General features: G+C 41.1%; 1 protein-coding gene across 3 annotated transcripts in view; it reads right to left on the bottom strand.

Annotated features, from left to right (window-relative positions):
* Positions 1-6,158: 6,158 nt before the first annotated feature.
* WDR26 (WD repeat domain 26) overlaps positions 6,159-12,427 on the bottom strand; it is a 48,816-nt gene continuing 42,547 nt past the window's right edge. For all 3 annotated transcript variants that reach the window (XM_075595512.1, XM_075595513.1, XM_075595514.1), the window contains one exon: positions 6,159-11,284. In XM_075595512.1, the coding sequence (XP_075451627.1) occupies positions 11,259-11,284 (26 nt within the window). In that variant the 3' untranslated portion in view covers positions 6,159-11,258. The remainder of the gene's footprint in view (positions 11,285-12,427) is intronic.

Below are 12,427 nucleotides of genomic sequence, written 5' to 3'. Positions count from 1 at the left end.
CCATGGACCACGGATCTCGCACACACTTTTTTTTTTTTATGTGCCAGTAAATTAAAGTAAAATCAAACATGGCTGTCAAGGTTGAGGCAGCCGTCCGATAATGCCCTAATGACATTGCCACTTCCTATTGGTTGGTGGGAGTGAGATCACTCGCCTCCTTGTACAATTGGCGTAGGGGTTGTTTTAGGTGGCGCTGTTGTAACTGCTTTGAGGTTGTCATTTCATAAAATGCTCCCCCTGCGTATCATTCGTTGGAGGCAGTAGACCTGTTTATAATTTAAAGGTCATCAGATCTTGTCGACGTTTTTTCTGATGCATGTGATAGTTTAACCCAGGGGTCTCAAACGCCGTCCTATAGGGCCACCAACAGGCTAGCTTTTATGGATATCCCTGCTTCAGCACAGGTGGCTCAGTCTTCGACTTTTGGCACTAGAGGGATATTTATTCATCTGAAAAGCCCCTATATCAAGTGGCAATCTTTCTTAAGGCTAAAGTGAACGAACGGCAGTGACATCTTTTTTTTTTTTGTTTGTTTTGTTTTTAAATATCTTTTTATGAGGAAAAGATACGCATGCAACCCGCACAAACTACTTTACCAGCACGGTACATTACAATCACATTATTATCCAGATACAGGTCCCTTAGAAATATACAGTCATTCTCGTGTGCCTTTTTGTTAAGTTGTTTAAATTCATTTCTTCTATTTTAACATTGACATGTTTCACCAGATAAACGTTTAAATGTTGACAGTTGATTATACAGTTAACAAAACACGAGGGGTGAAAAGGATCGGAGGAAACGAACGCTAGGAAATTGGCTAAATAACAAAATAAGTAAAGCAAACCTGCGGTTTAGAATAATAAACATAATTGAGATTAGTAAGGGCTTTATATATGTATTATTTTCAATAAATGTTATTATAAAGCCATCTTTTCGTTTCCCGATTCTTACATTGGTTCCTAGTCCTTTTGGCATAAGCCATAATACTGAGTGTGACTAAGTAAATGCAGCAGCCACTCTGACTGAGGGATGTGATTCTGTGTGAGAATATGTTACTACACAAATCATCCCTCTAATTATACCAAGATACACAAGCAAGATCACATGAAAAGGGTTAGGATCCTTTTCGCTTACACATTTCTAAATAAACCCCCAGGATTTAAATGCTCACAACAATGATGTATAGTATGAGGTATTTCCAATATAGTTTGTAACACCTCCCTCCCCCTTCCTTCCCTCTCACTCTGTATAACAGGCCCTGTTTAATCAGAAGAGAGACAATGCTCAGTTACTAGCACGGTTCCAATATAAATGAACAGGTTTAAAGTAATAACAATCATCATAGAAATGAGACCTCTGCTAGCACGATCGTGGAAGTGATGAAACCTGGACACACGGGTTAATTAGCCAGGAGGACTGTAATCAGCAATGGCAAAAGGTTAACGTGACTAAGGAGTAGTTGAGATCTCCCTGCCGCCCAGCAGAGACAGAGGGAGGTTTCCTCCATTATCTAGAATGTTTCATTATGCAGGATAAGGAGGCGATGAGCGTGTAGGACAGAAGTGCAGGGTCCAGCATCAGCTCCCGCCCCCCCCCCCCCCGGTGCGCCATCCAGCAGGATCACAGGGCCGGGCACATTTAAAATGGACGTCGTTGGCGCAGAGGCGGGGAAGGTGCCCTGGCTGTTCAACAACATGTACAGAGTCTAGTGATTCATCCCCGGTGCGCTAACAAGCTGGATCACAGAGCCGGGCGCATTCAAGATGGGTGTCGACTCAGAGACCCGAGAGTCCTGGCAGGGAGCAGATTCAGACCTGGCCGGCAGTGGCACCTTTAAGGGCTGGCCATTTTATTATCATTTATTTATAACGCGCAAACATGTTGCGTAGCGCAGTACAATAGGGTTGGAGAACGACAACAAGGAACTATGAAACATTAGCACACATTGTTACAGTAAGGAGGACCCTGCCCAGGTCCTAAATATAACACCTAGAAGTATTTTTAAATGATTTTGTACATTTAGTTTGTAAACAAGATGAGCTGAGGGACTTGTTGTGTGATGATATGTGCTGAACAGAAGATTGCACAGGCAAGGCCCCCTCTCCCTCTCTTCTTATCTTTATTCACTCTGACAAGGACAGAATGAGCTTAGATTATAGAAAACAATTACCTGACAAACACCATCAAGGGGGGGGGGGGGGGTTGCTGGTAGTACTGTCCTGGGCCTTATCTGTTCTCCCCACCCCTCAACAACTCGCTCCCTTGCCCCCACCTCTCTGGCATTCGAAAGGGTTGCCAGGTGTCCGGTATTGAACCAGACTGTCCTGTATTTGGACACTGTCCAGTAAATAATGAAAGGTAATACTGGACATGTATGTGTATACCGGTATTACCTCTCTGTGGACATGTATGTGTATACCGGTATTACCTCTCTGGAATGGAATGGGAGAAACCCATTGTAAATATAAAAAGTCCTATGCACAGTATTGTGCATATTGTTACCTTTCCCTCTCATTGTGTTAATATGAATGAGATCTATGTAATTAAATGTATAATTTAATTGTTTCCAAGGTAACAGTATATATAAATAAAACCCCAAAAAACAATCTGTATCCATTTTCTTTGGGTCTGGCAGAAAGCGGTTTAATCTGTCCCGGGCACCCAACACTGCTAAATGTAGATTATTTCACAATGTTAGAGCATGGGGCGGCTGCAGATACCAGACGAAGAAATAATCTAATTTTGAGTCATGCAGTTGCTGTTTTAAATGAATCTCACTACTATGGTGTCTGGGCAGAGACAGCAATCCAAGGAGACTGAGAAGCTTAGAAACATTCAGTGAGGACGTGACACAAACTGTTTTCTTATTGAGTCTAATAATAGCCCGCACACACTTGTCAGGCCAGTATTACGGGGTATAGCCAAACTGCATGTAAAATGCTTGTGCAAGGGCACAAAGGTTCATATTTCAAGTGGTGCTACTCTGGTGCTACTTCCGGAAACATCATCTGCCTTATTCACATGGATGGACAGTAAGGGGCCTTGTGGAATAGCAATGCTTAGTCAGTTTCAGAAATGTCACCTTCCAAGAAGCAAAATCAGTGCGGTTTAGGGTTTCTGGACAGACTTGATCTGGGTACCTGGGAAAACTCCAGGGGGGGGGGGGGGGTGAAGAGGCGTGCAGCATCAGATGGGCTCTCCAGGTCCAAACTGTCCAAGTTCTTTGTAATTTTGAGTGGATTTGGGTGATTAGCTATATTTCCCATGGCAGTCTGTGGCGAGTGCAGCTGGCCTGTAGGGAAGAGTCGGATTACTCAGCTCAGCACGTGTACGTATTAGTGCAGGGGTTTTCAACTTTGTAAGGTCTATGGAACCCTCCACAGGTATATGATAACTCAGTGGAACCCCTTAAAAATCTGTGTTTTGTTTTTAGTACCCCAACTCTTGTATCCTATGCAGGATAACATTGAATACCCTTTTATGGCAAAATAAAATGATTGGGTACAAAATGTTAACACTGGACATATTTGGTAAACCTTAGTAACCTATTGTGAGCCCCAGGATTCCTGGAACACAGGTTGAAAGCCACTGTATTAGTGTATGTGTTCCGTGTGTATGTGTGTAGCAGGGTAGTCCTCTGCACCTCTAGGGGGAGCTGATGCAGCTCCGCTGACTTTTACTCCCACAGGGCTAGAGGGACAGGATATCCTCTGGAGACTGGGATCTGCGCGTCAGATCTGGTGGGACCTGCGCGTCAGATCTGGTGGGACCTTTGGAGAAGACGGTTGTGTCTGGGGAGCCAGTAGGCGACCCAGGACTAGGGCAGCGAACCATTTTGCTCCTCCCCTCCCCCTGTAACCCAGCGGTGGATGAGTATCTAAGTGCAGCAATTTTCTGTTATTTAAAGCTGCAGACCAAGCAATATCCTGTGTTTTTTGTTTTTATTTATAAATCAGTTTGGACTATGAGAAAATACTTGTAGCATTTTTTTTAAACAACTCTGAATTAGATTTTTAATGTATTATAATGTAACAAGCATTTTTTGTTTCTATAGCAACCATTTAATAAGTCACATCCCCTTCCTCTTCTGAAACAGGCTCTGGCACACCCCTTTTTGAGCCCTGCCCTCTCTCTAGCAGTGCACCAATTGTATCTAGTAACTGCCTGGTCACATGATCTTCCCCACAGAACTTTGCATCTTTGTTTCTCTTCTGCTGCACTGATAGCTATTTAGTGAACGCCTGGGCCGAATCTTCGACGGTCGGTCACACGAGAACGGATCGATCAGCAACTTAGCAATTACTTATCATTGTGTGGATTGTATTAATGCACATATTAAAGGGATCTTTTTTTTTTTAAACAGCAGCGTGGACTGCTGCTTTCAAATATATTCAGCAAATGCAAATAAAAAAAAATCACTTATTAAAAGGGGCTTTGTTTGGTTTTAATAAATGCAGCAGTTCCTTATATTTACAGCAATGCAATTATCTATCGATCAATTCTCCCTTCTTCTGGCAAAGATCCTGCTTCCTAGGGCAATATGGCCACCTATTTTAAAAGCAAAAGTGCTGTGGCTTCTTATAGCAACCCTAGGAAGCTTAATACTTAAAGGGCATCACAAGTCAAACATAAAATGCAGTAAGAATGATCTAATACAGGGGTGGGCAACGCTAGGCCTCAAGGGCCAATAACAGACCAGGCATTAGGGATATCCTCACTCCAGCACAGGTGGCTCAGTCACAGACTGAGCCAGCTGTACTGAAGCAGGGATATCCTGTAAACCTGACCTGTTGGTGGTCTTGGAGGACTGGAGTTGCCTACCGCTGATGTAATACCACACAACTGGGAGAATACAAAGTGGTGCCACTTTAAAGTTCTCCATTTTTTAGCAGACTAATAGAATAGTTAGAAAAGCGACACTATTACAGCAGATACAAATGTTAGGCGCCGAGGGAATAGTAATGTAGCATCAACGTGCTAAAGCTACAGGACATGGGAGTAGTGTTGTAATATATTAAACGGCCATGTTGGTACTTTTCAAAGTATTTGCATGTTGTATCGTGAATCAAAATAAAGGGGTCATATACAAAAGTTTAAGATTAGTATGAGGATTTTATATATGCAGATATATAAAAAAAAAAAAAAAGGACATACAGTACAGTACATTTTCATGCTCGGCCGTTAAACGGTAGCAACCTACAACACATCTACACTTCTTCCACCAAAATAAATGGTCAAGATGGGATACTTTGCTATTCAAGGTTCCATAAATCTTTAGGACCCCAATAATCGTTATAAATAATGATACTTTGATTTAGGAACATCGCTCTCATAAGGATTTAGGTAAACAAGATGGCCAAGTCGCAGAAGCAAAACCAGTGTAACGTGCGTGTTGTGTTTCTAAATTAAAAATAAGTGTATTGGTTTTTATCTATGTCTGCCTAAAGGAGCAATTGCCCCAGGTGTGTGCACTGTTATCGGTTTTGACACCAGAAGACTACACACACAATTGGACTTCTGCTGGTATGTGCATTTCTGAAGGAAGAACAGGTGAAACCTTTGGCGGTGGGAAGAATTAATTTCCAATTACACCCACATTCAAGGACAACTGCCTATTAGAAAAAGTTGTGCTGGCACCAGTTGTGTACACTCCATATTATTATTTTTTTTAAAACCTGTTGGAAAAAAAAAAACTGTCTAGATGCACCTGATAGAAAGCAAAGTTGTAATCAGCTGGCAGGTTGGTGAAACCATCTGGCAAAGGCAAGCTCGGATTCCAGAGTCGTGAAAGACCCGTTTAGTGTTCCAGTTCTTAAAACACTCTCTTGGAAGGCTGACCCCATCACCAACTATTATTTTAGTATAGAAGAGATCCTCACATTTATGTAGAATCTACCAACCTCCAGCTTCAATGTATGCTCTCTAATCCCAATGGGATTACCCAATTTGGGAGGCTGCCGCATCCCCTTTCAGTGTACGTTTCTAGAACGCATAAAAGCCACAGAAACAGAATGACCACAATGACATGAAGATGTATGTATAACATTCGTTTGGAACAGTTCTTTCTCCGAACGGGTAAATAAAGAAAACTATAAAATGATGGCTGCAAAATAGGAAAACCAGCACATTGAACACATGTAAAACACAGGACGAGAGGGTATGGAGACTGTTTCAGTCCAGTTATTCATTCTGTTTATTGAATTGAAAGAAAGGGAATACAAACGATTTTTGTTTAGTGCGGTGCACCGACATGGAAAAGTGTAGTTTAAAAAAAAAAAAATGTATGTAGTCTTAATTAAAAAAAAAAATATATATATAATGTTTAAAATACTACACATTTATAAAAAAAAAAAAAAAAAAAGTGTTTCCTAAATAATTAGTAAAACAGTGAAAATAAATATTGGAGACGCAAAGTTTGTTTTAATGCGATAAGATTACAAAGAAATTGAAACTGCGTAATACAGCCTCCCCCCAAAAAAAACTTAACGCAATCTTTTGAAACATTTAATATCAGTCCATAGCAAATAGTCATTACATACCAAAAGCTCTAAGTGTTAACTAGTTCCACCACAACTCCATACAAATCTTGACAAGTTTAAAATATTGAGATCAATAAAGTTCTTTTCTTGATCCCTACAGCTTGGTTCGTTAAGTACGTACATGCTTTATGATCCATTGTGGGTTTTTTTTTTTTTTAACCCCCCCCCACCCTCTTTATTTATGAAGCCAATAACTTTTTTTTTTTTTTTTGCACCCGTTCCTCAATACTTAACATTTAAATTTAGAATATTTATTCCCAACATTAGGGGGAAAAAATAAAATAAAAAGTAAAATTAACAGATAAGAGATGGTGTCACTTGTAAATCTAAGCTTATAAAAATATATACTGGAGTCACCGTGGACACTTGAGACATGGCGTGGCTCAGAAACGTGACATGCACGAAGCAGCTGGCGCCACGTTTGCTGCTGCACGTGGAAGTATAACCCACTGCTCATGTCACCGGATCCACATTATCTGGGTTACAAAGGAGGGTAACCAACAAAAAAAAAATAGGGCTTGCTTTTTGGCAATATGGCAGCTTGTTGCCCGACAAAAAGACAGGCGAGACCGGTTATCTATTTAATAAATTAAGGCGGACTACTTAATATTGAGCCATTTCAACTCTAAAAGCACTGATGGGAATCCAATTCGCTACCAAGATAAATACAACAATCTACTGCAGGGGTGGGCAACTCCAGCCCTCAAGGGTCACCAACGGGTCAGGTTTGAAGGCTATCCCTGCCTCAGCACAGGTGACTCAATCAACGATAGTCACCTGTGCTGAAGTAGGGATATGCTTCAAACCTGACCTGTTGGTGGCCCTTGAAGACAGCCGCTGCTCTACTGTTTTAGTCCAACTTGGCAACTCACACTGGAGGTCATTTACTTAGAACGGGAGCAGAAAATGGCAGGCTATTTTTCAAAAGAAAAAAAAAAAGCCCCTTGCCCTGAATAGCACGCCTTCAGTGATGAACGTGCTGCAGTTTTTGTATCTGACCTGCGACATTGATGCTGTAAAAAAAAAAGTCCTTTTCCATTTATTTTTTTGTTTTTTTTAAATGGCCATTTCAGAATGTAGGGATGTTGACTAGCTTAGCAAATGAGGTCACTGCATATTTTCTTTGACATATTTAAACGGACATAGCAACAAGAACAAAAACAGACAGAATATACAATACGCGCTGCTTTTGTGCAAAGATACATTTACTGTACCGAGCAGAGGAAAGAATGCAGAAGGACTTGCAAAGTCGCAGTGATCAGCACCAAGTAATAATAATAATAAAAAAGGCAGAATATGTACTTTTTTGGACTGGGTAAGTAGGGCAACATCTTTAAATAACTTACAAATGCTTTTATTGTACAATTTGAATCCCTTTGCAATGAAGAGGACCTTGGTACACTCGAGAGGATGGTATTAACATGAAATAACTCCCCTCCTTTCTGGAAAGGTTGCACGATCGTACTCACGTCTTCTGTCTAGGAATGCCAAATGTGGTACAGCAGGGCCGTACAAATGGTCGGAATGACAGAAGTCAACCTTGGGGGGGGGGGGGGGAAGGTTTATTAATGCCCCTATGATGGGAAGAATATTGTATTAAGGCTTCATTTCTAGACCTCGAATACAAAATGGTGTCCGGTTAATTTGGGTATTGAAGTATGAATTGATTGGTTTGGAAATTATAATTCCTAAAGAGGGCATGCACCAAGTTGAAAGCTCAATGTTAAAGGGAAATTATGAATGAATTAAATTAAAGTGTGGATGTCAAGGTCTCGTGCCTGTTAGAAAAAAAAGAACCCCAAAAAACTCTAGATGTTGGCTTTTAGACGAAACTACTTACCTGAATAGTAACTTTCAGAAAGCAGATTGCTTGTCTGGGCGCAGAAAAACTGCCCTGTGTATTACAGAAGGTATATCACGGCATTTAAATAGAATGGGACACTATTGCAGCTCAAATTCTCAGACAAAATAAACTGAGTCCGACTTCTATCCAGCATGGGATTAAGAGTTGATCTTATTTGTTTATCCAGCCAACTTGTTATTTAGGGCCATGTTGTACTTTGCTTAGTGCAAGCTCCCGGAACGTATTACATGCCATTACTAGCACGATAATGCTGTGCAGTATCTGCCGCTTCTCATAGCTTTGGGAAGGGTCTCGCACGCAAGAGTTGTGCAAGAAGAGGACAGTGTGGGTACATAAAGCTGCCTTTGGTATTGCATAGATTCGATGTGAAATTCAATACAGCCACTCACAGTGCTTTTATGTCCCTAGAAGCCATCACAAAGGCAACAGCAGGCTTTGCTTAACCGCTCAATTGGCTACATAGGACTCCGGCAACGAAGGGATTAAATCTTAATTTTTAGACCAGCAAATCTTGTTCTCTTTGAATGCCCATAGTGATATCAAAGCCCATCCTGTGCCACCTTAACATTGCTAAAATATAAAACTATTTAAGATGGCTTCCGGTTACTGTATTGAAGCCCTAAAATACCAGGAGCGCTTGCAACCTCGTCAAAAAACGTGGTGATGGAGATGATCGGAATGGCAAAAAACAAAAACTATTTAAAATGCCTGAAATCCTATCCAGCATGGTGCCATCTATTAATCTGTGTCCAAGTGTCATTTGCTTCAATATACACCAATTAATATTTCTAATCAATTAGAAGACTTCTTCCCCAGTCTAAACCCAAAAGGCTCTTCTTTCAGAGATATAGTAAGTAGTATTTTGAGGAAATGGTCATACTTCTGCACAGTCTAAGAACACTACACAAACTCCTCTAACAAAGTAGTGTTAAATATTGAACTAAACATTTTCAGAGGGGAGAAGACGACTCTTTAATGTGAGCTAATGTTCTTCATCTATTAAACATGCCTTGAAGTTCAGAAGAATCCCAATTACACATGGTATGTATGGCCAGCAAATCTACTATAAGAACATGAATGAAAAATATATACTTTAACCAAGAGATTCTTTATTAAAAACAAAAATAATTCCACTAGCTTGAAAAAAAAAAAGGTTCACCTTTTAAAACTGATTTTTTTTTATCAAGTGCTCTGTTCATAAAATATTTTGTGCCAGTTCTGCAGAGGGAAATGAATTAAAGACTGTGTAAAGGAACCACTGGCATAAATGAATACATCAGCAATATAACAAATGTTCTGTGTACATGATAGGGGCCCCTTCGGCGTTCCTAAAATGTAAGGTGTAAAACCAAACCTGAATATAAATGCCTAGTGTTAGCAGCTGCAACTTAAAATGTTCTAGCATATACAAGATCCGTTTATGAAGATCAGAATTATGGCAACAGCTCTAGACCAGACCTGTCGGTAGCTCCTGAGGACTGGAGTTGGCGGCTACCCCTGCTCTACACAAAAAACACTGACCCTAATATTCTCCCCCAGGCGTTTGATACAATTAAAGTATGCTGCTTATTGATACTGTATGGTATGAGGTGTGTGATGGGGCAAATTGTACCAAGTAAAAATAAAATAAAAAAAAAAAGGGGTCAGGTGATTAAAAAAATAAAATAACAAATAAATTCCTGCTCAGGACAGGCTGCGTAACCCACTCCTGTGATCAGGCTTCTATTTAGCAAAAAGCATACATGGAACCTTGCATGTTGAATCAGACCAGATGTGTTACATGGCGCAAAGGGGAAACACTGCTGGTCTTCCGAGTTCACGCCTCAGTTTGGGGCGCTCGAGACATCCGCTGCTGAACAAAAATTGGACTTCTACTGTAGCGAACCAATAAAACCAAAAAAAAAAAAAAAATCCCCCTATTCCCCGCTTGCATCTATTGCCTGTGCAATGAGGGTTGTCCAGAAGACAAACTGCCTCATGGTGTGTCTAAATAGTAGATACGATAGCTGGTTTAAATTTCAAACGTATACAAATGAAGTCAATATAGTCCTATAAATACTTAATTTATTTAAAAAAAAAATTGTGCTGTTAACCCATTACAGGGGGATAACACACTTATGTTTTTTTTTGTGTTTTTTTTTCTTTTGAAAAGTACAAAACTTATTTTTTTTTTTTTTTTTTGTCAAATGTGATATTTTGATTGACTTTTAACATAGTTTACTGGTTTAGAACTCGGATCTGCGGTCATCTCTGCGGAAAAAAAAAACAAAAACAAAAAAAAAAAATAGGGTAAGGCTACTATCCATGAACCAAGCTGGAAAGATCTCAAGCTAAATAAGGCGGAGAGATTTCGTGAAACAAGAGAAGGAAATACTTTCCTATTAAATGGATACTCAGACTAAAAGCACTCTATCAAGCCTTCTAAACTGTTAAATAATTTTTTTTCTTTTTTTTTTCTTTTCCAAACAAGCATTTAAACTTCATTACACAGAAGAGCTACAAGGATGGTAGCCTGCCAGACAAAAAGGCAGAAGGGAAAAATATACTGAGTTCAATGGATAGCCTGAATATAGCACAGTTCTTCACAACCGATGGGAGGGAGGGAGGAGGGAATTCAACACGGTGTCCAACAACATTCTAACGACGTGCTTCATCTGAGCTGGGTACTATGAAGCAGGGTGGTAAATGTTTGGCCCGGAGAGGGCGTCAGACTTGTATATATATATTTTTTTCCTTTTCTTCTTCATGACAAGCGTCTGTCCAGCTATCAATCTTGTTTTGTTTGCACCAATCCCAAGCCATTTAAAAATACGACTAATTTCAAGTTAGAGAAGTCGTCTGCTCCACGTTCGCCATCAACTATCCATGCTACTGCATTCCTCTGGAATTAGAAGTGCCAAACAGGGGGAAGAAGAGAGAAAAGGTTTATGATCATCAACAACTGAAATGTTAACTAGAACAGTGGAGACACACACACACACACACACACACACACACACACACACACACACACACACACACACACACACTTTCTCAAGAGTTCTGCAGGTCTTAAAAGGTTGGAAACCCCTGAACTAGACTGAGGACCAATTTATTAACGTTAGGTAAAAAAAAAAAACAAAAAAAAAAAAAAAAACAGATTTTACACAGCCGTTCCAATCAAAGAGCATGGGTCAGAAAAAAATAAAATCTATTAAACCCCATTTTAATTGGAAAAAACACTACAGCCTCAAATGACAGGAACATTAGTTAATGCACATAATCCTCTGGCAAGCCCACCTGGGCTATACAAGTTCTTAAATGGGGCAGCCCACTCAAAGGAGGACAAAAAAAACTTTACAAAACCGGTCTGAAAGTTTCCTAAATCTGGGGATAGGACACTGCCCAGGAACGCTCCATTCAGGGAAACTTACAGAACCTATTGTTTATTTACAGGGGTGAGCAAACTTTTTATGCTGAGCCCCCCTTTTCATCCATGAAATTTCTTGGGCCCCCCCTGCCTGATGTAATCAATCACATGAAAAAAAAAAAAAAAACCTTTATTAAACGGTATACAATGTAAATACAAATACAGCCCAGCCCCGTTATAGATCGGTCCTCGGGGGCCACCCGATCCGACCGCGCTATAACCGGGGTCGCGCCAATTTTAAACAAAATGTCCGCCGCGCGCCTGATCGGGAGGAGGGGGGAAGAGATGGAGTGAGGCGCCGGCAGCCACCTTACTTCCCCCAGCATTCCCCTTGCACTTCCCCCAGCAGCCTCACTTCTACCAGCACCGATTCCTCTCCCCATCCCCCCCCCCTGATCCCCGCACCACAGCCCGGCACTGATAATCCCCCCTCCCCCCCCCCACCAACAGCCCTTTACACCAGCCCGGCACCAATCCCCCCCAGTCAGCAGCTCCACACCCCAGCCCGGCACCAATCCACCCTCCCCCCCCCCCCAGCCAGCAGCCCGACACCGATCCGCCCCCCCTCCCCGGCACCAATCCTCCCCCCCCCCAGCCAGCAGCCCGGCACCGATC

This window comes from Ascaphus truei, chromosome 4, assembly GCF_040206685.1.
Source record: "Ascaphus truei isolate aAscTru1 chromosome 4, aAscTru1.hap1, whole genome shotgun sequence".
Lineage (NCBI taxonomy): Eukaryota > Metazoa > Chordata > Amphibia > Anura > Ascaphidae > Ascaphus > Ascaphus truei.
Note: the sequence above shows the minus strand (reverse complement) of the source record. Positions and strands in the feature narration are given on the sequence as shown.